Raw genomic sequence first — 25,534 nt, forward strand, 5'->3', positions numbered from 1 at the left:
GGGAGTGGGGAGGAATTGGTGCATGTAGATATTGTTTGAGATTGGAATTCTGCAGGCCATGAAGCTGCCGGACAAGTTGGCATCCGTCATGGATTCTGGCAGCTGGCGATGTGGGCGGGATCAGCGGAGAGCTATCTACGTCAACACTTACATTTATCTGCTTCTCTTGAGTATATACTGGCTGTCTGACATTTGACTGTAGTTCTGATTTAATAATCCTAACGAAAGCCTTTATTTAATTCAAAAAAACCAGGAGGCAACCTGCTCAATATCTATACACATACTCTTTCCGTGCATTTCAGAAAAAAAATCTCGGATGGTCCAATTATCATGAAAAAGACTAATAAATGGAAAATAACATTGGATATACTTCAAACGGGTACACCTGCAACCGCCCAGAAAGAAGCCCTATTCAATTGGTTGCATAAAAAAAAAACCAAACAAACCGCAAAAAACCACAAAAACTGCAAATGCCCACCCAAATATGATCTCTTCCTAGATGGAAAGAAACAGGGCAAAGATAACGGGACAACGAGCGTTCAAGTAGGAATATATATAATGAAGATGTTTAGAAAAAAAACAGCCTCTGAGACAGCATCGTGGGCATTAGGAATGCCTCTAAGAAGCCGCTCGCCCATATTCAACTCTATGAGTATTATTTTGGGATAAAATAAAACAACGAAATGCAATGCCATCTGCTTATTTCTCCAAATCGACACGGTAAATGGACAGACAAAATTCGCCAGACGGAAAGTAGAAGGATGAGGAAGAGTGAGTTGAAAAGAAAGGAAGAAAATATGAGATATCAGGATAAAGAGAAAAAATGAAATAGTACCAACTTGGAAAGAGAAGAAAAAAAAAGAAGATGCACGGGATCAAAATGAGATGATAATGAAACCCCCCATTAATGAAGAGAAAAAGAACAAAAATCATGACAAAACACATGACAAGGTATTTGGGAACCGCCGAAGAGAGACGGAGTAGATGTTCTGTTGAAAGAACGAGATATGCCACTCGCTGTCCCGGCGTTTACTAGAAAAAAAAACCGTTCTTTTCCCGTGCCCAAAAACGCCCCACTAATACGTATTGCGATCGGTTAGGTTAAGGGGGAAAAAAAGGAAAAAGAAAAGAGAAAAAAGTACAAATAAAGTAAGAAAATATGGAATGTGCTCGCGCAATGAGAAACTGGGGGGGAAATTAAAGAAATAAAACCAATCCGAAGGCAAAGATCTAACCAAGAGCAAGCGTGAATCACGCACCCTTTCTTTTGGGGTAACTGCAAATATGATAAACAAGTAGGAGAAAAAGACACATACAGCCAAGAGTAAAAGATAACAAAAAGGGGAGGACCGCAGAACGGACTTTTCTTCTTTCAGAAGCTGTGCGTGCCAGCGTGTGCTGCTCTACGCAAGTGTTGGGTTGTTTCTCGCGTGCGCAGATAACAATGATGATGATGATGGGTCGATCGATTGTATGGAGTCGCAAGTTAAACAACAAAACCAGACGGTCGAGGATGTCGGTATTCACGTGAGCGATTCGGACACGGTTTGTCGCTTGAAGTATGCCTTGGCCATTTCGTATGAAGTCCTGGTTATTTTAAACTGTTAAAAGATAAATTCGGTAGATAAAAAGGCATGAGAAAACGGAGACAGAATTGAAAAAAGAAAAAAAAAAAAGATATGTATAAAACAAATCGAGCACAACATACCAACAGATAGCGGTGCTGGGCATGGTGGCGATGACTCTTGGGCGTATTCCGCGGATGAATCCAGACCAGCCATACTGGCGTTTGATAATTCCCGCCGCGTTAAACAGGCCGCGAGCAGAACGGGCCTCAATATCTTCTGCAGTACCCCGGGTCTGTAGCACTGTCTTGATCACATCAAGCGGGGTGGTAATGGCAGCAGCGACAGCACCAGCCAATCCACCAGCGATACAGTGGGTGAAGGGATCGTGAGCCTTTGAAGGGTTCATGACTTTCGAGATGGATTCGTAGGCTATGAACTGGGTGGCCGTGAATGGAATCGTCATGCATAGCGTTGTAGGGTAGGAGACGTAAAATGCTCGAATTCCTTCGCTGCGGTAGACGGTACGCGCGCATTGGATCATGGTCTTATGCGCGGAGCCGTGGACCTGCATGCGTTGCTTGATCACTACAAGAGTTTAATGTATCAGCATTGCAAAATTTCAAGATAGGCGGATCTGTTCGTGGCTTGGGGTTTGGCATACCGTCAAATGGATTCATCAAGGCATCACTCGTAATTGTGGCACAGGCTCCGCTCAATCCTAGAACGCATGTCAGTCACAATATATAGTCGACCACCGCTGCAGATTCCCAAGGGCGATATATTCTGGTTCCCCCAGTGAATTGGAAGAGCTGCTTGTGGGACGGATGCGTACCGGCCGCGAATGGATGATGGCCACTTCCAACATTGCCTCCCGCGAGCTCCTTAACCACTTCATATGTTCCAAAGTAAACAGCATGAGCAGGACCTAATTCGAAGAAATTTCCAAATCAGTACCCATTTCTCATAGGAAATTGAAATCCACGAAGACGATCCTCGTCGCACGCGCTTTTCATATAGATAATGCAATTGGGGATTTTCCATACCAGCACCCACAATCACACTCGACACACCCTTCCATAAAGTCCTCCAGCCCTCAATCCGGGAGATCGTTGTGACAGCGTTGCTGAGGCCCGTATACAGCCCGCCAGCAGATGGATTTAACACTTGCATTCGAGTCTAGAACGTTACATAGGGCAGAAAGCAGTCAGTAAAATTGGTACAATTATACGGTTCTGCACATACCACTCGCGGACAGCAGACAAATGTAATGATTTTTCAGCCGACAGCTAAGATTTATGTTACAGCCCCCTGGCGGAGAAAAGAAAAATCAAGATGGGTAACAGGAAGTGGGGGGAAAAAAAAGGAAAAGAAAAGAGCTAGAATAGATGCCTACCTTGAGCAAGTCAACCGGATACATGACAGAGTGTTCCTTTACAATGCCATTGTCAGCTCCGATGCAATTGGTTGATATCCAGGAGCAAAGAGTGCACAAAACGTTGTTTTCCGTTCAGGAAACACCTGGTCACCAAGCACATACCGCAATGCCTGCGAAGGCACCAGCCAACATATTACGTCCAAGGGAGTACTCTGGCGGGAGGGCTTCATAGCTAGATACACCCAGAGAAAACAAGTTAAATCGGCGACGTTAGCTTTGAAGAGGTAAAACATTTGAAAAATGGGCCTTCGAAGAAGAAAAAATGATTTTTTTTTTTGGCCGAAAACAAAACGGATTCCTCGTTTATTGATGCGAAAATGGGACAACGAAGGAAAAAAGCATACTCATATTCTTCAGCCGGAACACTGTCTGGAGATGCCATGAAAGGCGGGTTTGAGCAGCCGGAGCTGCCTGGCTCTACTTGGACCCTCACGGTGTCTAAAGGGAGGAGAGACGTGGTCGAGGAAAGAGGAGCGGACGGCGGAGGTTTGGATGTGAATGGAGTCGCTTCAGAGGGTAACACGGTGGCGAAGGAAATGCAGCGGTTGTTATTAGGCCAAATAGTGAGGTGACAGGTGCAATCAGCTACTGTATACGGATAACATCAAGGGGAAGTGTGTTTCTTGAGAGTGGAAAGTCGGGGCATATTATGTACGAGCAGCGGATGTTGAGAAAACGAAGAAAAAGTTGAAATTTGGATCCTGTGGCGGAGTGGAGTTTACGGTTTGGGGTAAGTTGCTAGGTTATATTTAATTTTTCTTCAGCTAAAGCTCATGCCCGGGGTTTGCTGCTCCAGGCCTGTCCAACCCCCCGACGCCATTGATACGAGGCCCATCTTTAGTTGACCGGGTTTACTCCGTACCCTTTGTATTCTTCGTGCGTTCGAAAAAGTAGATGGGCTGCCTCTTACCTTTTTGGATAACAGCGCCTGTGCGGTGTTCATTTCTCTCAGCTCACCCTGCGTCACACGTAAACGCTCTCCACAAACATCATCTTGGGCCAGCATGAATAGTTCTTCGTCATTAACCACCATTTACAGGCTATCTAGACTCTAGATTCACCCCATTTTTCAGCTCGAAGCGCCCCCAAAAATTCCCATTGTCGTGATATCAGCTACCGGGTTTTGACTAGCATCCACCACCCTTACCATCACCAATGATTGTTTGTTACCTCCACACCTGGAAGGGAAATGAATGGACACCCGAAGCCTTGCTCCGATTCTCGGGAATTTACTTAAGTGCTTGGCAACCCGCTCCGTTGGCTCATCTCCGTCATTAAACCAGAACAGTTGACACCGCGCGCCCTTGAAAGGCAACCTCCCTTTGAATCGTGCGTTCAAAATGGGCAAAAGACAACGGGAGGATTTAAAGAGATGATATGCAGACATAGAGATGATATGCAGACATAGAAGACAGGTCAACGATGACGCCCATGGGCTTTGGTTCGTATATATGAAGTTGCAGTTCGTAAATGCAAATAAAACCTTATTCCATACAACAAATTTTCCTCCAATGCTAGAACCAGAACCCCGTTCGCTGCTCGATCTCCATATGCTCGATTGACTAAAAGTAAAATAATAATGAACCTCTCATTTTGTACGATAATAATTTTCGTTGGGGGCTGATTGCGACAAATCTGCGCCATTACTGCTGATATTTTGATAAAGAATCCTAGACGGCGGAGAGAGACAACTTGGCAAGGGAAAATCCGTCTTATCAGATCCACCCGCACGCGCCCATACCTTCCACATTCGCGGTTAGCTTCGCTGCTCGCCGCACCCCGGCATCACTGGAAATCATTCCCTGGAAGCATTCAAGTTGAGGTGCGAACGACTTCGACAGCAGAATCTTATATTATGGCTATCATTACCTTCTTTTTTTTTTTTCCTGAACTTCCTGAGTTACCTATATAAACAGCCTCTTGCAGGAAAAATACAGAAGAGATGGTGGATTCATGGAAAAATTCATGTACTGTACTCGCCAATCCCGGTTGAGTCGGCCAAATCCTTGCCTAGGCTCCCGGAAGAATTATTGATATTTACAGTGTATGTCTTCGGCCTGAGCTAGTTGGTTATCCTCAAGGGTTCCCACCAAGCCACTAACTAGTTTATTTGTCAACCCCCCACATAAGTAGTTGAACTTCCCAAGCAAAGGTGACATCCTTCCGGCTCCGTTGACAATTTTTTATCAGGTTCGCGGACATCATTCCTCCAGTACAGTATACCATACCATACGGACTGTGGAAGAACTTCTCCCAAAGACATGCTTCGCCTAACAAAAATTCAAAACATGCATACCATACCTAAAAAGAGGTGAGATTCAGGAATAATCACCGACCTTGAGTGGGTTCCGGGGAATTTGTCAAGAATGGGAGCATAGCTTATAAAATCCAGTTTAAACTGTGTTCTCATGCAAATGTATTCACACTCGGGGAGTTCTATAGCATTGTAGCTGTCTCCGATTTCAGAGTCGGTGAAAGTTAAAACTGAGCATTTCTGCGTAGTTGAATTGCAGTTATTGCCGACCCCACCAATCCAAGTACCTAGTGATTGATTTATACGTGACGTATCCTCCCTGACGTGGTCCGTCCGTTGCGCTACATACGGCGATATACAATGTACAGTGTACATGTATGTCCATCTATGGAGGAATTAAAGTTCCCATATCAATCTAATCTTTATCTGATAAGATAACCTTAATCCGTCCCCACTGCAACCGTGGATCCAACAGACTTGTCTAATATCAATCCCGAATGTCCATATATACTACATGTACTGTTCAAGTCCGGGTAGACGTGCCCAGCGCCAGCACATCGCACGCGCAGTCACTCTGATTTGTCAGACTTTGACAAGTTTGAAAATGCGAACTATGAAATAAAACATTTCACATCTCAAGATTGAAATTCGTAATAAAACAAGCCTCATATTATTCGCAGATTCCTTTTAATCACAGCTTGTATTAAAGCATGATAAGTAGAACTTGGTGGAAGCCCATGACTACACACCGGGTGAGGTTTTAGGAGTGAGTTGACAACGGATTCACTCTCATTTCAAGCTTCTTCTCTAGTTGCCCCAAAAATCAATTGAAGAAGAAAGGGAATAATAACAGACTTGCTGAGAGTAATCTGGGTCTTGTTTTAGCGATAGTAGTACAAAAACCTGTGATATTTATAATATTTCTCGTAGGACTAGTTACTAGTTTTCTGATGAGTTAGTGGCTGACGTGGATAGAGATAGAGATATTGACTCACATAGTGGCTTCCTTCATTGGCTGTTTCAAGGCAGACACAACACGGTGCTTTCTTTCCTATTCCCTTCCCTTTACTGAAGGCCGTCCTTAGACGGAAAAATACTAGTAGTCTTTCCAACCACCTATCAAGTCCCATTCACACAAGACGGGCTTTTGCAGAAACATTGCTGGATTCCAATCTCGTTGGATCGGAGGTTAAAGCCTTGCATGCAATAGTTATCAAAATCTGTAAGGTAAAAGAAAAGCTCTCTCTCGCTGATTGCAACATATGATATCAACAATAATGCTAACGGACGAAGGTGGAAGGTTGGTCCATTGCCACTGTCAAGTTCGCTGGTCAAATGGCACATATTTTGAACTTCAACAACCTACCGTTCGAGAATATATATATTTATATCAATATAAATTCAATATACAGAGTATAGTTCTTTAAATTATTTAATATAACTAGTTAACTAGTTAATCTGCCATACCATCATTACCTTCCCCCTTCTTGCCAATTTCTATTAACCCAATTCTTTTCAACAAGGTTGTTCCATATGACTTATCATCAAATCAAGCCAAGTTGTATTTGAAAATCCACCCCCCCCCCCCCATGGGCATATCCATGTTCTTTGTGGTAGGGACTGCCCCATCTACCACCCATCCTTTCACATAGATCACATAGATCACTCTTCACACAATTGTATTGGTAGGTATAGGGTGCCCACCCCCCTATCCATATCATGGTCGCCATCGGTATCAAGGTCATCATCGCTTGTAGGATTGTTATCGCTTGTAGGATCATCCTCCATCAATTCATCCAAACATTCCATCTTGGAATCCATATCGATATCCACACTGCCGTAGCCACTATCATCACTGGTATCACTGATATCATCACCAATATCATCATTAGCATTGCTGGCAGGCCGCCCAGCAAAGATATCTTCTATGTCCACAGAGCATAGGCAGATTGTTCCTTGGGTGTAAAAAAATAAGATCTTGCTTGTGGAGTGATTGCGAACCACATGTGGTTATACAGCCACATTTTGGGTTCTTTCCAGAATCATTGCATATCAGTGCTGGCATCCTCATTGGGTCCAAGTTGTCTTCCATCTATGATATCAATTGTGTGAGATTGCCTCGCTGCAAGGAGTATCTCTTTCTTCCACACTGGGTAGTTGACAATGCCTGTAAGAACTGCTGCTGGTTGCTGTATATACCCAACCTGATCTCTGAATTCCCCAAGGATTCTCATCAATGCAGAAGTTCTTCCCTTTTGTTACAGATACTCTGTCAGATCTACACTGAGCCCTTCAGTGCTGCTAGTTGAGGACTTCATCCTTCCAGCTCTCATTTGCTCAATCTCAAGCTCCAGTCTTGCAATCTCTAATCTCATGCAAGTCTCTGCACTTGCAGAACCAGTATCTTGTTGGCCACCTCGACCATTCTGACCATTTTGGTCACCCGCATTGCCTGACATCCAGCCTTCAACCGGGTTTCTTCTACACGTCAGTGCGTATTCATTCATCAAACCGGGCAGGCGTTCTACCGGATCTCAGATCTAATTATCACAAAAGAAATGTCTAGACACGCGTTAACGATACGTGGAGACATTATTAGCAAGTTATTGCAGCGGTTCTTCGTAGCTCTCTAAGGGCCATAACCCGTAGGAGGATAACAACAACGTTAACTATCCTCCTACAACTAGCTTAGGTCAGCTCAGTGACCCGAGGGGTTCAGCCGGCGTGTAACCTCCCTGTTGCCAACCAGGCTGACGCTGACACGATCCTGGCGCCTTTAGCACAAATGCAACATTAATATATTGTTATAATAACAGGCCATTCGGCCAGGACTGCAAAGAGTACTTGTGCAGCTTCTCTCTGTCTGTCCTCTTCACTTTCCTAGGTTCCTGGTCTATATTGCAACGACTTTGCGTGTCGCATTTTCCATACTTGAATCTCCAATATTTATGGACCCCGTGCTTGTCATTGGTGGCTGCGGTGGCCTCGGCCATCACATCGTGAAGCGACTGCTTGAGAAGAAGGCCGCCTCAGATATTACGTCCTTCGACCTGAATATTGACCGAAACAACTATCCGGGGGTCAATTACATTCGAGGCAGCATCACTTCTCGGGAAGATGTCCAAAGAGTATTACAGGATACCAAACCACGAGTCATCTTTCATACCGCATCCCCCGTTATGATGGACCAGAAAAACAGCAATGAAATTTTTGAAAAAGTCAATATCGACGGTACTCGTATCCTGCTTGATGCCATCCGTGATACGGACCACGTCAAAGCCGTTGTATATACGTCCAGCTCGTCCGTTGTTCACAACAATTATACAGATATCGTGAACGCAACGGAGGATGCGCCTAAGGTCTACTGGCCGGAACAGAAGGAATTCTACACTCATACCAAGGCAGTGGCGGAGGATATGGTTCTGGCTGCTAACAGGAAACACGGGTATAAAACCGCAGCACTACGTGGCTGTATCTTGTTTGGAGAGGGTGATATCACATCAATACCTAAGATTGTCGAGAACGCGCAACAAGGGCGCGGCAAGCTGCAAGTCGGATATAACCAGAACCTCTGCGACTACACCTATCTCGGCAATGCCGCGGACGCCCATATTCTCGCTGCGAAAGCGCTGCTCAGTCCGTCCACGCCGCGAGATGGGCGAGTTGATGGTGAAGCATTCACCATTACCAATGATGAACCCTGGCCGTTCTGGGACTTCGCTCATGCGGTGTCCGCTGCGGCCGGATATCCTGTCACGAAAGCGTGGGTTGTTCCGCCTTTTGTCTTCTACGCGATTGCCGTGTTGGTTGAGTGGTCCGTGTGGCTCACCAGCTTCGGGAGACGGCAGTCGAAACTCAATCGGAAAATGGTGAGATTCTTCACCATGACCCGCACATTTGACATCTCCAAGGCGACAAAGCGGTTGGGCTACCGGCCGGAGGTCAATATGAAAGACGCAATCGATCGATCCGTGGCTGCCTTCTTGGCGAGCTCGGAAAATTCGAAGAAGAAGTGAACGAACGCTTTTTCGGCTGAGGCTTAACATGCTGGAGGGCTTACTGATATTTCCTTTTCTACTCTATAAGCTGATACCACATAAGAAAATAAGAATGACCATCCCCGCGGCCGTTATTTTGCATACTTTTACTTCTTACCCATTCTCCCATATCCACCCAACAATCCAAACTCTCAATCGCATACCAGTGACATATTCTACACAGGTTAACTTTGGAGCTGAAACTGGGCATGGCAAACTTAACCCCCCCTTTTCTTCTTTTTGGAAACTTATGGAACTTGTATTGTGCACTATCTCAGGATCAATCGTCTAGAGGAGTGAAGGGCGCTTCATCTAAGGCTTGTATGAAGGGGGTCATACCTCATTTGGACGAAAGCACACATTTACCTGTATTTACACTGCCTGAGGTTCTTCAACTGATATTATTTCCCTATTTAGTTACTGTATTAACAAAACAGAAAGAAAAAAAGAAATCAATTCGTGAGAATCACTCTAACTTAATCTTCATCTGGCGATATTACCGTAGATCAAGATATGTGGAAATAACGCCACGTTACACCTACACATGCACAAGGCGAAAAAATATCCACCAAGGCAGAATAACAAGGTTGGCAAGGTAAATAGGATCTGACGATAGCGCTATGATAAAGAATGCCATGGTTGTGGGTTTAAGCTGTTATCGCATAAATAAATAATGAAATCAGGTTGAAATGCCATGCATGAAGACGAAATGAAAGGAGAATTTGCCCATCCCCAACCCACAGTAAACCCTAACTCTGCGTGTTTTCTAAGATCTGTAATTGCGCTATGCATACGTATGCGTACATCGAAGCATCATCAAAGTATGAAGTCAAAAGTAAAGAAGAAAAGAAGGAAAAAAAGGGTCCGTCCATCGAACCACACCTCAAAGATACTTTCTAACTTTCTACCTGCGATATATCAAAGCTAAGCTAGGAATAAAATATGCGGAAAGAAACGAAAATTGGAGAAAAATGGAAACAAGGGAAGCAACTTAGGAAAATAAAAAGAGAGGAAGGGGATAGTTGAAATATTAAAAATGAAATATAAAACTAAATCATGGAATGCATGAAAACCGACCGGGATCTCGAGATTTGGCTTGGCGATATTGATTTGAACGAGTTGTACAAATTTAATCGTTCAAATCAACGGTGAAGGTCCATTCCTCTGTCGTGAAAATAAATCGAGTCAGCTGATGAGTCACCAGTCTATATCTGGCTTTTGGAATGATCGAAAATAAATAATGGAAAGATGGTGTAGAAGAGAGGAACGTGCATGTAACTTACGGTTCTTCAGGTTCTCTGCAGTATCACTCAACAGAATCATGCGCCTCTTGTTGCAATAAGCAGTTTTGTCCAGGATATCGACTTTCAGCGCGGACAGCTGATCGATGGGTCTCTCGAACATCTCGCTAAGACTTTCAACCGCCATTTCCAGATCTTTCTGATTATCCTCGAAGATCTCCGTCAGATTATTGCGTGCAAGGTAGAAAGCAAAGGCATACGTCCATTTCAAGGTTTGTCGACATTGCTGAAGGGCCTGCGACGCGGTATCGAGGAATTGAACCTCAATCCATGACATCCCTGATTGTGACTGCAAGCTAGTCATCTTCTTCTCGGTTTTGAGGTAAAGGTCTTTGTCCAGTTTCGCAGATTGCTCGTGGTTTGCGTATCGGTTGTAGTAGTGGAGGTAGCGTTCAAGTGACTGTCTTGAACGCGCCTGTGCATCGCGAGCTGACGCTCCTGACTTTTCCTCGAAGCGGTTGCAGTTGTACCAACTAGTCCCATGTTCAGACCAAGGTCCCATACACATCCAGCAGAACTCATGCTTGCATTTTCGACAGGTCATATGATTACAGCCACCATTTTTCTCGATTGTGGATGCACATTTTGGACATTCCTTGGTGTTGGCAGATATCCAGTTCGCCGTCTCAGAGTCATCTTTACATTTTTTTAGCCATTTTTTGACAAGTGAACAGGGTGGAGGTTGGTGGTCATTAAGGGTGCAGCCGAAGCAAAAACTATGGTTGCAACTACATTGAACGGTTGGGACGATGCGATTAAGCTCGCGTCTCTTCACCGGACAGTCTATTGCAAATTCGCAGTTTGGGGCAGGACACCATTTCAGGTTTTCTTTGTCGTCCACATAGGTCCGCATTAGAAGAAGATGATATCTACAGTACGGAGGAATTCACGTTAGCTTTTCTACGTCAACAAAAAAAAAAGGTTTGTAAGATGTAAGTAAGAGGAACTATACCTGTCCCGTAGATCGTCTGTCACCAGCAAGTCTAACGTTTTCGAGTCGACAATGCGATGGCAGTTGCTCTGGGGGCACTGTATTCTCGCAGCCTCTCCTTCCTCTCCAATTTTCTGGCCAAGGTAATGGCGATAACATTCAACACAAAACCGATGACCACAACGCATGGAATACGTCTCCATGTCTGGCCCGTCCTCACAACAAATATCGCACATAAATCCATGGGTGACCTCTGTCTCTGGAGTACCTGAAAAGGCCGAGCCAATACCGGCTTCTTCCTGTATTCTATCGTGATCCTCCATGTATGACTCGATTAACTTCTCCCTGTTCCAACGGCCAAATCGCAGCAGGATAGCTGCTGATTCTGGAGGTAGGCCAAGTATTGAAGAAACCTCGTTTATTTGAGCGTTTTGTTCCCGTTTGATATCATCTGGACTCAAGACCTTAAACTCAACCTCAAAGGGTTTTCGGGTTTGTTTGACAATTTCCTTATCGTAAAAAGAGCCGCCAAGGCCATCGTCATCACCAAAATCTGTAGGAGGACACAACAGTGTTAGAAGATGACCCTAATAACATATTGAATATACACCATATTGGCTGGCATTTAAAAGGGAAAAAAAGAAGCAAAGAATGAAATAAGACAGGAAGTTAGAATGATCAGCTTACCGTCCCCAAGGCTCTCGTCATCACTCCCCTGCATATCAAGTATATCGCCTTGACTCGAGCCGTCACTTATGAAGTCATCTTCGGAGTCCATACTGACAGTCGTTGCTGTTGTAGCTGGCGTTGCAAGTTCAACGACCTTCTGCTGAGTGGCAGGAGACGGGCCACCCGAATCCTCGAGGGCCTGCCGGACCCTCTTCTGAACAGGAACCCTATCAAGTCCCGTGCCTGTTGATCTCGAGTCCCTGATTGTGTATTCGACCCCTGCCTGCAGCGCTTTTCTTTTCCTTACTTGGGGAGGCGTGGTGAAGAGCGTTGAAGGTCACTTGGGGATGAAAATGGAGGGAGTGTTATGCGCAGAATGAAAGCGAGTCTATTTATTCTAACTTGTAGGGGCGTTTCCGAAAGAAGCTTGGGAGAACGAAGGCTAGCGGTGGTGGAAGTTCGAAGGAGCTGGGCGATAGGATGTGGGGTGTTTGGGTTGGGAGGCTAATGACGGGAAGAAAGTGACAAAGGGACAAGCGGCGAGCAAGATATATATTCGCGTGGATTACCTGGAACTTTGACTGTCATATCGACTGGAGCCTGAAAGACAAAAGACATACCTTTGTTTTGGTGTCGCTGTTGCTTGACAGGAGCTTGGTTGGGCTTATCGAGGGAATCTTGCCGCCTGGATGGATGACAAACACCGCCCAAGCCTGTTTAGCGGGAGGAGCCTCACAATTCCTCAGCGCCGTGCAAGGCATTCATCCGACGGTGTCGGCAGCCAGCAATCATTCTGATTTAATTTAGTTCTACGGGACTCCTTTTTCTACTCCATTCAGGCGGGAATCAGAAAGGTGGCCAGGTAACGTTTTCTCTTGTTCTGCACAAACTAAACCTTAGGGAAGGCTTGTTTTGTGACATGAAATCGATCCCAACTATAAATCTAAGTCAGCCATTCTCTGACATCATTTTGATTTCTCAAGACCCAGGAAATAAGAATCAAACACATGGTTGCCCATTCTTCCTTTTTTTTTGTTGACACGACCATACCCATCTAACAGAGACAACAAGAAGAAGGTGAAGGGAAAAAGTGAACCCATTCCAGACAACTACACCCCCAACGTGAAGGATAGAAAGAAAAACCTAGCAAAAGAGTCCATAATCCCTAATCTCAAACGACTCCACCACATTCGCCATTACCTCTTCCGCAAATGTCTCCTCGCGCGCCGCCGCGCGTGGGTCCCCTGCATCATCAAACTCGGAATGTGGCACTACGATATACGCTATGATATCCGTACTCTTCTCCATTAAACGGATTAGGAGTAAACGGCAAGTGGACGTCGCCACGGCCGCATGTACATCCCTAGTACTCGACGTAATTAATGCCTTTGCTAGATAGGCCGGCACTTGTGGTAGCTTTGGTAGCTGGATGAGTTGGGGGTTGTCGATGATTTTATAGCTGTCTCCGCTGATTTCGCAGATCTCGTGGAGATGGAAAGCTGCAGCATGTAGATCCTGTGCTACGGCGTCGTCCTTGGTCGTGTTTGGCAGGGAGAAGCTGAATGGAGTTGTTGCGGGGCCGGCGCGGGTGGTGCTGCTGGTCGCGGCAGCTTGTTGAGGATCTCCTTGTTGGAGCTGGGAGAGGTTCAGCCTCTCGTTTATCTCGATGAGGATGCTCGTTCGTGTGGAGTCGGATACGAAAGCTTCCTGGTTATCGGGAACTTCACGCATGTCGCTGTAACGATATTTTTATTGGTTATTGATGGGTTCCGAAATTTAAAAAACGCTGGAAAAATACCCATCCCCATCCATGCACCGGATATAAAGCTGGCAGATAGCTCAGATAGGAAGACAGATAGATGCATGTACAGCATAGCGTAACATGGCATTGCATTCATGGGACGAGAGGTTGATCAGAACTGACCCACAGGAAGTAGTCATCCATTTGGGCCCTTTCATTTGTTTCTCTTTTTAAAAACAAGTATCAAGTATCATGCTAGGGGACAATTGAAGTATAAAAACACTCATGCAGCAGCATCTTCGCAGTTAATATATGTGCTAACCGCCAACAAGATCACTTATCAATATAGAAATATATCAAACGAAGAAGAGAATCCATACAGGATTCCACGTCTGTTGTTTATTTTTGTTTTTTTTTTTTTTTCAATTTCTTACCTTACATTTAAAAACCTGACAGGCAAATCCACAACGATTGCACCCCCAAAGAGGTCCTTCGGTGAGAATGTTGCCATTGCTTTCCCTAAGATATTTATTTCAATATGATTTGATTTTCCTTCTCTTATTTCGATTTCCTTTTTTGGTCGTGCTTTTGGATGCAGTATAAGCTGCGGGCGTTTCTTTTGTTGTTTTGGCGGGAGAGGGTGAGAATAAAGGTGCACTATCAACGGATTTTATATTGAGGTATTGTGAAGCCCTGGATACATTCAATGCTTCCGTTCTTCAATGATGTCGAGATATTGAGAACGGATTGAATCCACTGGAAAATTATACGTAGCAGATCGTTTTGTTGATGGTGGGCTGGGACAGATCAAAGACGCCAACTCTCAAGCTCCATAAGGTGATGGCGTGAGCCGGTTCTTTGAGCTTGGATAGAAAGTCGGGGTAATGTGTTCAGAAACGAAATAAAATAAGGCCTTGAGGGGCAAATTGTTATATTTTGAAATTGCCTCCTTTTCACTGTCGGGTGTCCCTGTTTTTTTTCCCTTGCTTTATTGGGCTACAAATGGATGAAGTGGGGAGGATGAATTAGACACCTGCGACGATTTTACAGAATTAAATTAAAACACTACGTCAGCCAACCCAATCGTGTGAGTAACTTTGGAGTATTCCGTACACCTCATCCCATCGATCTTGTAGTACATATATCTTTTAATTAGAATCTACGTTCATGCTACACCTGTCGATTTAGTGATATTTCCCATGCGATCATAGAACGATTAGTGTTGTAATAGATACTCTAGAAGCAGTCTTGGGGAAATGGCATACCCGCACAACTTTCCCACATATTTCACGAGTATCTATTGTGTCTATAGATGTCTGTACATGTATAAACATCATGTAAAAGGATGAAAGGAAGCTCTAGCCAGAAATTAACCCCACGGTCGCAACACCTGACTGGAGCTAGCCATGAAGTTATGCCAGCAACCAAAGGTACCGCTCGCTGCATATCGCCCCACTCATCTTGAGATCGAGTGCCCAATAATAACAGCCTGAAGGTGATCTTGACGATTTCCCTGAACCTTTCGATCCATGATTTTATCTTTAACAATATAAATGACAATGATAAGTAATAAATTGTCAAAATATCGAGTCGCCGCCTATGTTAGAGACTGCTGTTGTTTCGAAACGACACAATCCCTGCAATCCTCTGATCCAACACGGGGACAATCTCAATCCCACAAGGATATGCGCGACAACATATCAACCAGGAATTAATTCAATTATCAGCCCATTAATTCAATTATCCGCCCTAAATCCCAGTATAATTCGTCACGCATCTAGAAGGTGTTCAACATATTCATCGAGCTTGATGACCCTGAACTGCGAACCCCACTGAGAACGGAATCCCTTCCGCTTATACTCGCGACTCGTGGTAGTGCTGAAGCTCACGAGTTCGACCGCCCACCCTTTCTGCAGCGCACGCCCCACCATCTTCAAAAACCCGTCTGAGTATTCTGCTTCAGCTGCATCACCCGTCGCGAGTACTATGGTGGAGGGCGCGTCAGAATCGACGAGACTCTCCAGGATCTTCAGATGTAAAATTTCATCTACCCCCTGTTCCACCCATCGCTCCGGCCCGGGTCCAGATGTCGTTTCAGAGCCACTGGACTGGGCTTGCGTATTATTCCCCGTGGCGCCACTCCAACGGTTATTCCCATTTCCACGTAAGAATTTCTTCTTACGCGGTGTGGCATCTTTCGCCTTCTGGACTCTTTCCAGGATATTTATTTCGTAGCCGATTTCTTCAGCCTCGTCAATCGCCGGAAATCGGTCAGAGCCGACCAAAACCCTTTTACTGGTAAATCGACCTCGTTCTAAAATAAGTGCGAAGTTGCGGAAGGATAGAGGAACACGAGGAACCCGAACGGTGATGGGTACATCGCGAGCCATTTTAATGCAATCGTGAAATCCCACCGAAATCTAAAAGCAACATCAGTAAGAAGAAATTTAAGTCAAGCTATAGCAATCTCTTATTGAAAAGAGAACCTGAACCATACATTTGAGATGTCAACAAAAACATGAACACCCGTTGGATGATAATTCGGTTTGTAATGAGCTGTAGGGGACCCTTGAAGTTTAAGTAGGCATTCGCGTTCTCTTTGGAAAACGAGCACTAAGCATTGCAATCAAATCCAGCCTCCTTTCAACAGGAGAACACTGGAGAAGAGGTTCGATACGCCGATTAGATTTAGTAGGAGGTAGCCTGTGATCCTGGGAATGGATCCGGGGAGCAAGGGCTGAGGTTGGCTGATTCACGACAGGTCTGTGGGGATTCTGTAAGATTGATAAAGCTCTGGGAGGGCGAGGTTTATCCTCTTCATCGGAAGCCTCCGAAAGGGGAAAACCACGGGGCCGGATGCGGTTGTTATGTTTGATGCTTTCTCCCATTTTCTTTTCAAGTAGCACTCTGATTTTTTGTTGTTTCTCAGTTGTCTTTTCTCTCGATCCAGATAGGACCTCTAATTCTTTGGGGTTTTGTGAATTGGTGGGGTATTGTTCCTGGCCGACAAGGTGGCTCGAGTTCCGCGGGGCATCATCTGTTGCCTGGTATCCACTGGGCAGGTCCCCTCCGGAAAGCAAATCCCAAAGGGGCCCAAAATCGCCGAGCTTTTGACATCCATCTCGTACGGTGTTGACATCGGTTTCTAGTGGAGTCCTTACGATTGCAACATGTTCAACAGTTGTTGCAGTTTGGTTGCTGGTAGAAAACGAGTGGAGAAGATTAATAACAGGGGTAAAATCCCACGTGGATGAAGTCCCAGAAGTCGACATGGACAAGCCCGGTATTATGGCAACAGGCGCGAACTCTGAGATGATGCAGGGAAGTTAAGCCCATGAAGTTGTTCAGAAACAGATGGCGCTGATAAAGCGTTTTAAAGCAAAATTATGAGAGCGAGTCATGGCTATGGCGTAAGAAGGGACAGAAGAAGGATGAGCAAGGAAAGAGAGAGACGGTGGTGACTCGAGGCTAACTCGAGGGGAGCCAGTTGGATGGGATAACAACAGAGATGAGTCGATGCTAAACAGAGCACGAAGATGCCATGTTACACCGCCTTTATTCTGCCAGCCAAAGCTGCTGTCGGAGTATGTATATTCCGATGAAAAAAGTGTAGGAGGATAACGTTGTTGTCAATTACAACTAACTACGCGAGAGCAACACAATATGTGTTGGGGGGATTGGATTGGGTGATTCGTACCCTCTATACCACCACGGCGCTGGTGGTGATTGAGCTCTTTTGCCCTAGTGGCCTAATATGTATTTGTTCTCGCGTACGGAGTAGTTAGTTTAGTAATAACAACGAACGTTATCCTCCTACATAGCCGTACCTAATACCCACTAACAAAAAGCTCCGTCACGTGCGAATAATAACGAGGTTTAAACCAGCATCATACTTACGTCACGGCAACAAAAACAGGGAAAAGGAGAGCTGTGGGATTTCTATGTTGGAGTTTCGATTCTGGTAGGCCCTTCTTTGCCTCCTGGCAAGGACGTCATAGGACCAAGCAAGTAATTCTAACCTTCACAAGATGTTATAAAATGGGGGAACATCCCTCGGGATGGTCTCATCGTTTTAGCCAAATGCACACGCGCTTCATTCAAAAATCTTCTCCCAATCTTTTATACTCCTCTTGAAGTTAAAACCAAGATCTTCAAATTTCCAGTGATCATGTCTGATCCCGGACGCAAGGATTTCACAACTAGTACGTGGCCAAATTTTATGCAGTTGTAATATGCTTTCAGCTGGTAATAGTGTTCGACTGACCACCGCGTTGTACACAACAGAGGCCAAGGAGGAGATGACTCCCGACTCTTCCAAGTCAACCCAGGAGAAAATGAAAGAGACCGTAACCGACGCAAAAGATCGCCTTAGTCGGTCAGTTTCTAAAGCCTTGTTTCCTCAATACTAACCTCATGCTAACAATCATTGCAGAGGACTTCAACCTGATGACCAGAAGGACACTGGCCAGGAAGTCTTCGACAAGGCTCAACGTACCTCCGATAACCAACAAGGAGGTGCTACTCAGACCATGTAAGCTTCACCGAAACCTGTTCCATGTGCTCTGTTTCAAGAGCCCCGCTGATTCGGTCGTTTTATAGGGGTGATAAGGTGAAGGGCGCTCTAGGAATGGACAAATGAGCATTCGGTTTGGTTGGCATACCAGACGGTTGTAAAGGCGAGGAAATTGTTTTTGAGCTGTTTGCTTTTAGTGGCCTGTATAGGTGCGATGTTATGTATGCAAAGGAATTCGTAATAATGAGTTGACAACCAATAAATCCTGAAAAAGGCTTTTGTTATGCTCCCCCCTCTCTCGTTCTTTTACTTGCGGGGAAGTGGGTATAAAGTATCACTTAACATGGTCGACCAAATTTTCGAACATCGTATCTCGTTGGCGTACAAGGTTTCGGTAGTCTTTCTCGATACATTCAAGTTCCTTCTTCGCTTCTTGGACATTAGGGGGTAACTCTTTGTAAAACATTTTCACGTTGCCTTCCACGGCCTTTACTGTTTCCCTCAGCCTAACCACACTTTCTTCCTCGACCATTAGATCCTCAATCCGTAACCCATTGTTTTTTCCAATATTTTCAAACGTCGAAATTCTATTATGGTATTCATCAATCTTTACGCCAAGTATCTTTGTCCCCCTCACCCAATCAGCGGTTTGGACGGGCAAGTCCGCTGGGGTTTCGTATTTCTCTTCATTCCTAAGCTCCTTCATCTGTGTTCGTAACGATTCGAGTTCATTATCTAGGTAGGATTGTAAAAGTTCAATTTTGCGCAATTGGTCAGCAGCATCAAACTCCTCCCTTGTAAGATCCACGATCCGATGGCCGAGATCGTTGACGCTGGTGGTGAAGGTTCCTAGCAGTACTGCGGCTTCAGCGAGTTCATCCAAAAACTTAGCTCCCTTATCATCAAGGCTCGATTCTAGAGTGTCGAGAAGCTCTGTTGGGGAATCCGGGGTCGTTTCTTCCTGAGCTAGGAGATTGCGAATCGTTTCTTCTCGCGCAGTATGAAGGAGGACTTCTTCATCGTCTGCCGCATCATTGGCGGCAGCGAGAGTGAGGAGCGTTTTCAAGGTGTCCTCATTTCGTTCAAAATGAGGCACGGGATTCGGTGAATATTTTCGGTTGAGCCAGCTGTTGATGTATGCCCAGTCTTTTGCGCGGGAGGCAGCTTGCCGTGCTTTGGACGGAGAGATCAGAGGCGCGGGATCCATTTCGATCTTGTCAACGAGTGAAAAGCGTTCAATGCTTAAAATATAAGTACTAATTCACGGATTATTATTGGGAGACAGGGTGTCGCAGTTTCGGGGTTTCAATGGCAAGCTTCAAGTTAGATTTCTCCGTTCCCGAACGAGAGACGGAACAAATTTAGTCCGAGTAATCGCGGTGATATCGAGACTAGAACAGGGCGAGCGATTCGGGCGATTAGGGCGGGCAGTTGTCAATCTACGATTACCAAGATATGTCGAATTATTTTTCGAATTCCCCGGGTTCAGCAAGCTCTGGAACTAATGGTGCAGGGCAATCCCTCCTCTCACTACCCGGGGCTGCAGTTCCTCGATCCACTGCACTCTCCAACAAGCTAAATAGTGTCCTTTCTGCGTCGTATGCCGACTCCGACATCCGAGGAGCCCTCGAGATCCTAGATGATAGGGGAATTCAGAATAACCCAGAGACGAGGAGGCAGCTGAAGCTTGACGTCCAAAGGGAGGTTATTGACAGCAATGGCAAGATCGTGCAAGATTTTGGCAAAGTTGCCGCGGTGAGTCAAAGCAAGAATTCATCCCTTATTCAAAAAAGGATCTGTGCTAACTATTTTAATAATGTAGCAACTCAAAAGAGTCGGGACAGCTATATCGAATCTTACCAACGTATGCGAGGAGATGCGCAGGCACATAGTCTTAGCAACGCAGGAAACAGCACCTCTTTTCGAAGAGGCAGCAATTTTAATGAGCCAGCAACAGGAGGTCGAGACCAAGGAGAAAATTTTAGATGCGTTCAATAACCATTTTATATTGTCTGAAGATGAGCTTTCATCCCTTACGTCATCCGCAAAACCAGTTGATGACCTGTTTTTCGACGCTCTTGCGCGTATGAAACAAATTCACAAGGATTGCGAAGTCCTGCTAGGAAGCGAGAACCAACGGCTAGGGCTAGATATAATGGAGCAAAGCTCCAAAAATCTGAACGGTGCATTTCAGAAACTCTATAAGTGGATACAGAAGGAGTTCAAATCTCTGAATCTTGAAGATCCTCAGATCAGTCTCTCTATTCGCCGTGCGCTACGAGTACTGGCTGAAAGACCCAGTCTCTTCCATAACTGCCTCGATTCTTTCGCTGATGCAAGAGAGTATACTCTTTCCGATTCTTTCCATACCGCCCTTACAGATGTTCCCTCTGGTCAGGAAAGAGATATGGCAGCCAGGCCAATTGAGTTCTCCGCACATGACCCGCTACGCTATGTAGGAGACATGCTCGCATGGGTGCATTCAGCTGCGGTATCCGAACGAGAAGCTCTAGAAGCTCTTTTCATAGGAGATGAAGGAGAAATTGCGAAAGGAATTCAAGCTGGAGTAAACAACGAGCCGTGGTCGCGTGTTGATGGAGAGGAAATAGTGTTTGACGGTCCAAAGGCATTGAATGACCTCGTTACCCGAGACTTGAACGGAGTTACTCGTTCTTTACGCCAGAGGGTTGAGCTGGTTCTTCAGGGCAACGAGGACTCTATTGTGATATACAAAATCATTGGCCTTCTGGCATTCTACGAAAATACTTTTTCGAAGCTTCTCGGGCGAGAATCTGGCTTAGTAACCTCGGTTGCTTCCTTACAGGAGTTTGCATTCAAGCACTTCCAAATCTTGATGCAGGATCAATTAGCTGTGGTTTCAGCCGAACCTGCAAACCTCACACCTCCCGCAGACCTGAGCACCCCCCAATTCCTACATGACGCACTTGACAACCTTACCTCCTTAATGAAAGCATACGACTCCTCCTTCGCGCACGAACATGCGAACGATTCGTCTGGCGAAAATAAATTTTCACCAATTATCCGAGAGGCTTTGGACCCATTTCTGGAATTAGCCAAGACTTCATCGAATGACATATCTGACCCAACCTCACGGGCCGTTTTCCACGTGAACTGTCTTCTTTCTACCCGAGATGCCATATCCCCCTATCCATTCGTCTGCGTCACGCATCTGCCTCAACTCACCAATACCTTGAAAACCCTAAGAACAACCCTTCTCGAGATCCAACATGAGTTCCTCCTCAATGCATCCGGACTACACATACTCCTTACCGCGCTAAAACCTTTCACACCTCCAGCGACAGCTACTCTAGAACCCACGCGCTCCAGTTACCCTCCTGATCTCGCAACCATCTCCTCATTACCTGAGTTTCAACCCCAAACCCTCTCGTCAATTAGTCAACAACTTGATGATTTCCTACCCTCGGCACTAGTCGACGTAACAGAGAACCTGAAAGCCATCCATAGCCCTGTGCTTGTAAAAAGCGTGACGGAAGAAGCCGTCGAAGCTTTCTGTACTGATTTTGAGTTTGTGGAAGGCATGATTTTAGGGGCGGATGAGGCGCGTGGTAAGTTAGTTGTACACGGGGATGGTGAGGATGTGGGAGCGGAGGAAGCAGGAGAAGGAGAAGGAGAAGAGCCGCAGGCGGATAATTGGAGACTGCGCAGCTTGTTCCCGAGGACGACTGGAGAGATCAGAGTGCTATTAAGTTAGGCTTTGACAAATGCTCAAGCGCTTGTTTGGATCGACCCTATTTATTATTATGATCTGTGTATGTACGGAAGCGTTGGAACATAAGTTACTGCACAGGCGAGAAATTTATAGTTATGGTAAGGTTGTTATCAATTGACAAGCCGTCTCAATGATTGGTGTGAGTTTAGCGGCTTGGAGCCAAGCTTGGCTGTTAAATTCGGTACTAAGGTTATATATTATTTCTAGCTACGGAGTAGAGTTAGCACTATCCAGAGTTGGGTTTTATCAACTTGATAATTTCTACACTGCGCCCGTGGGTTGTATACCTGGGAAATTGAGACAGAAAGTTAACAAGATCCTTTAAAACTTCATGTGTCTCAATGGCTTGCGTAAAGGTTGGAGTATTCAAAAGCCATTTAATTTAATCACATCTCGATAGGGTTACGAACAAACCTCTCATTCAACTCAGTAACCTGTCATGGTTTGCTAGCATACCGTAGCGTCCAATGTTCCATAGAGGAGAAGGTAAAAATATACAAAGGAAATTTGGCGAGAAAGAACCGAACAATTGGCGCAAAATGAGAACTGCCCCAATTACAGTGCCGCAGGCCACACCTCATAGGGATCCCGATCTCTTTCGCTAACACTGACAGTAAAATTCGGATCACTCAGCCAATCCTTCATGTCACCATCACCATCACCCCCCTCCAACGTCGCCGCCTCCTGCGCTCGTAACGCATCCCATTCATCCCTCAGCGCCTCAGCCAAATATCCCCGCATGACTTCCCTTAAATACCCGCGCTCAGAATCTGAATGGAAAAGAGAAATTACAGCAGCACCATGCTCGATCGCAGCCAGCGCGTCGTGATGGCTCATCTCGCCCGTAACCAGAACGTCTGCAACTGGTTTCCCGTTTTTTATAAGGATCGACGAGCCCGAGCCGGGACATGTGGCAATGGTGCGGATGTTGGACATGTCAGGTACTTTTTTACCCTGTGGCAGCGCAATGGGAATGCCGTAGGGCCTATTTAGGTTGAGCATGAGATTGTCTACAAGTGATGACAGGCATACGGGCCGGTCCGTACTGGCTATCCGGCCCTTACCGGCTTTTTCGAATCCAGGTGGTGGGGTTTGTTCTGGGTAGATGGCGCTGCGGGCCTGAGAGAAAATTGGGCCTCGTGGAGGAGTCTTTGTTTCCATGACAACGTCTAACAGCCAGTCTGCCATTCCGCCAGGGACCGCGTCGACTGCTGTGTGCGGAGAGTAGACGCTGATGCCGTGATGGGCAAGACGGAGGAGCGAGGCTTGTTGTGGATCACTTAGAGTGAGGGACTTGAGGCCGCGGAAAATTATTGGGTCTATTCACTTTAAAGGGCCCAAATATTTGCTATCATTAACATGGCATCCGAGGTTGATGGGTGGGCTGGATACTGCGATATCTGCCAGGCTGGCTCACGTACGGTATGCAATGATAACCGAATCCCCACGCTCAATTGCTTCATCAGCCACAGCCCTCGTCAGGTCAACAGTCAATAGAACTGAATTCTTCTTTTGCCTTGTGAAGCTGAATGGGGCCTCGAGGAGCACTATCAATAAGTCAATCTAAATTGATAATAAGTTTCGATAGGAAGGTTGCCAACTCACAGCCAGTATTATCAAAAGATTTATCTGCTAAGCATTCTGGGTACCTTCCACAACGACAAAATTTTAGCCAACAGAGCAAAATAGAATCTCGACGCAGCTCATTACTGCCATTGTTGCGAGCTGAGCTAGCTTACAGCTTCTTCATCGAGTTCACGACTGCTCTGGTAAAAGGGGAACATGAAGTCGGATTGGAACTAGCCATGGTTGAAAAGTTTCTCAGAACAGACCGGATCATTAGTCTTGTATGTGGGGAAACTCGAAATTGTCATCGTCAAAGATATTTTGGAGGGAATGAAAGTCAGTTGATGAAATGGTTATGTTTTATCTTTATCTGCAAGCCACTAGGGTCGCCATAGCCATAGTGGCTTGTCTGACTAACGTGATCACCCACCTAACGATCGCTCCCACCTAACGATCGCTATTTTGCATACTAAATCAAGAATGCTTAGATACATAAATCTCAACAATAACCCTATCAAATTTATATATAATATGTAATTTATATATGTATATCTACATAGTAGATTATACAATTTTTAGATATTAAAAATCTGCATTATCTATTGAGTTATAAAGTGTATTAGCAGTTGATTTTCTTAATAAATTACATATATAAATTATATGAGATGTATTCAGATTACTGTATTGTTATTAATAGAACTATTCAATATTTTTCAATTAAATTCTAACAGCTATTAAAAAATTATATAATTAATTTAAATTTCAATTTATATATAAAAAGACTATATATTAAGAAAGTTATTTAAATATTACTGAAACTAGCATTTTTCTCATAGAAATATAAAAATACAGCTAGTAATTCAAATACATCTCATATAAATTTATATGAAGAAATATTTAGAACTTTTATATATGTAATACACAATGAATAATATAATCTTTTATATCATCATTTTCTTATAATAGTTAGATTTGATAGTAGATTATAAATTACCAATAAAATATCAAATATATTTAAAAATGATTGATATATGAGGTGGATAATTTTGTCAATTTGTATGGGAAATCGCGATCGTTAGGTGGGAGTGATCGTTAGGTGGGTGATCACGTTAATCCATGATCCAACCTTTCGGCATCTTGTTTCCATGCATTAGTTATATGTTAAATATCCACGGTCACGTCGTGCGTTTGCTCTCTGCTCTCACCTCATAACAAATTATTCATTGTCAAAATAATTCTATATGTTCCGCCGCCAGAGCATATTCAGCAGAAGCTGTCTCCATCTCCTCCGTCACCAAAGATCGTTCCATTTCACAGCAAGCGCTCGCAGTGCCGTCAGCGCCACCATGGTAGATACGACAAATACGTCGGGCATCACTTCTGCATCTCTCAAAGACACGCTGATTGCCAAGCTAGACGCTCAACATGTGGAAATCGAAGATATGTCTGGTATGTTTCCATCTTCCTTTCAAATACAACCCCTCTATTTCCCCTCCCCTCCTCGCCTCTGTAACAATCCGGCTGGTTTGCCTATTACTCATTGGGAAGCTGACCGTGATCTTTCACTTCACATAGGAGGCTGCGGCCAAGCCTTCCAGGCAATTATAGTTTCTCCGCAATTCGATAAGAAAAACATGCTGGCGAGACACCGGCTTGTCAATTCCGTGCTCAAGGCGGAAATTGCGGCTATCCATGCCTGGACACCCAAATGCTATACGCCAGAACAGTGGGAGAATGTACAGAAGGGGCAATCCTAGTTTGAACAGAG

The 25,534-nt window shown here is 45.0% G+C and overlaps 9 protein-coding genes across 9 annotated transcripts; 4 read left to right on the forward strand and 5 right to left on the reverse strand.

The window, feature by feature from the left end:
* Nucleotides 1-1,523: 1,523 nt before the first annotated feature.
* Nucleotides 1,524-2,985, reverse strand: HCAG_05271 (hypothetical protein; the record flags this gene model as incomplete). Its single annotated transcript, XM_001539754.1, has 6 exons — nucleotides 1,524-1,587; nucleotides 1,709-2,153; nucleotides 2,230-2,286; nucleotides 2,401-2,493; nucleotides 2,612-2,744; nucleotides 2,962-2,985. The coding sequence occupies 6 exons, from the start codon at nucleotides 2,983-2,985 to the stop codon at nucleotides 1,524-1,526; spliced, it is 816 nt and encodes a 271-aa protein (XP_001539804.1).
* Nucleotides 2,986-7,420: 4,435 nt separating this feature from the next.
* On the forward strand, nucleotides 7,421-9,273 carry HCAG_05272 (predicted protein; the record flags this gene model as incomplete). Its single annotated transcript, XM_001539755.1, has 3 exons — nucleotides 7,421-7,426; nucleotides 7,584-7,748; nucleotides 8,074-9,273. 3 exons carry the CDS (start codon nucleotides 7,421-7,423, stop codon nucleotides 9,271-9,273), a joined length of 1,371 nt encoding a protein of 456 aa, XP_001539805.1.
* A 1,150-nt stretch (nucleotides 9,274-10,423) lies between these two features.
* Nucleotides 10,424-14,447, reverse strand: HCAG_05273 (hypothetical protein; the record flags this gene model as incomplete). Its single annotated transcript, XM_001539756.1, has 7 exons — nucleotides 10,424-10,458; nucleotides 10,578-11,464; nucleotides 11,548-12,079; nucleotides 12,214-12,478; nucleotides 12,816-12,908; nucleotides 13,396-13,930; nucleotides 14,371-14,447. The coding sequence occupies 7 exons, from the start codon at nucleotides 14,445-14,447 to the stop codon at nucleotides 10,424-10,426; spliced, it is 2,424 nt and encodes an 807-aa protein (XP_001539806.1).
* Nucleotides 14,448-15,705: 1,258 nt separating this feature from the next.
* Nucleotides 15,706-16,326, reverse strand: HCAG_05274 (predicted protein; the record flags this gene model as incomplete). Its single annotated transcript, XM_001539757.1, has 1 exon — nucleotides 15,706-16,326. The coding sequence occupies one exon, from the start codon at nucleotides 16,324-16,326 to the stop codon at nucleotides 15,706-15,708; it is 621 nt and encodes a 206-aa protein (XP_001539807.1).
* Nucleotides 16,327-18,104: 1,778 nt separating this feature from the next.
* On the forward strand, nucleotides 18,105-18,575 carry HCAG_05275 (hypothetical protein; the record flags this gene model as incomplete). Its single annotated transcript, XM_001539758.1, has 4 exons — nucleotides 18,105-18,138; nucleotides 18,179-18,311; nucleotides 18,369-18,467; nucleotides 18,536-18,575. 4 exons carry the CDS (start codon nucleotides 18,105-18,107, stop codon nucleotides 18,573-18,575), a joined length of 306 nt encoding a protein of 101 aa, XP_001539808.1.
* Nucleotides 18,576-18,783: 208 nt separating this feature from the next.
* On the reverse strand, nucleotides 18,784-19,656 carry HCAG_05276 (predicted protein; the record flags this gene model as incomplete). Its single annotated transcript, XM_001539759.1, has 1 exon — nucleotides 18,784-19,656. The coding sequence occupies one exon, from the start codon at nucleotides 19,654-19,656 to the stop codon at nucleotides 18,784-18,786; it is 873 nt and encodes a 290-aa protein (XP_001539809.1).
* A 510-nt stretch (nucleotides 19,657-20,166) lies between these two features.
* Nucleotides 20,167-22,182, forward strand: HCAG_05277 (predicted protein; the record flags this gene model as incomplete). Its single annotated transcript, XM_001539760.1, has 2 exons — nucleotides 20,167-20,204; nucleotides 20,283-22,182. The coding sequence occupies 2 exons, from the start codon at nucleotides 20,167-20,169 to the stop codon at nucleotides 22,180-22,182; spliced, it is 1,938 nt and encodes a 645-aa protein (XP_001539810.1).
* Nucleotides 22,183-22,755: 573 nt separating this feature from the next.
* On the reverse strand, nucleotides 22,756-23,984 carry HCAG_05278 (conserved hypothetical protein; the record flags this gene model as incomplete). The annotated part of the gene is made up of 3 exons (XM_001539761.1): nucleotides 22,756-23,519; nucleotides 23,622-23,763; nucleotides 23,940-23,984. The coding sequence occupies 3 exons, from the start codon at nucleotides 23,982-23,984 to the stop codon at nucleotides 22,756-22,758; spliced, it is 951 nt and encodes a 316-aa protein (XP_001539811.1).
* A 1,128-nt stretch (nucleotides 23,985-25,112) lies between these two features.
* On the forward strand, nucleotides 25,113-25,523 carry HCAG_05279 (conserved hypothetical protein; the record flags this gene model as incomplete). The annotated part of the gene is made up of 2 exons (XM_001539762.1): nucleotides 25,113-25,215; nucleotides 25,342-25,523. 2 exons carry the CDS (start codon nucleotides 25,113-25,115, stop codon nucleotides 25,521-25,523), a joined length of 285 nt encoding a protein of 94 aa, XP_001539812.1.
* Nucleotides 25,524-25,534: the final 11 nt, after the last annotated feature.

The sequence above is a fragment of the Histoplasma capsulatum genome, genomic scaffold (assembly GCF_000149585.1).
Source record: "Histoplasma capsulatum NAm1 scaffold_5 genomic scaffold, whole genome shotgun sequence".
Classification (NCBI taxonomy): Eukaryota; Fungi; Ascomycota; class Eurotiomycetes; order Onygenales; family Ajellomycetaceae; genus Histoplasma; species Histoplasma mississippiense.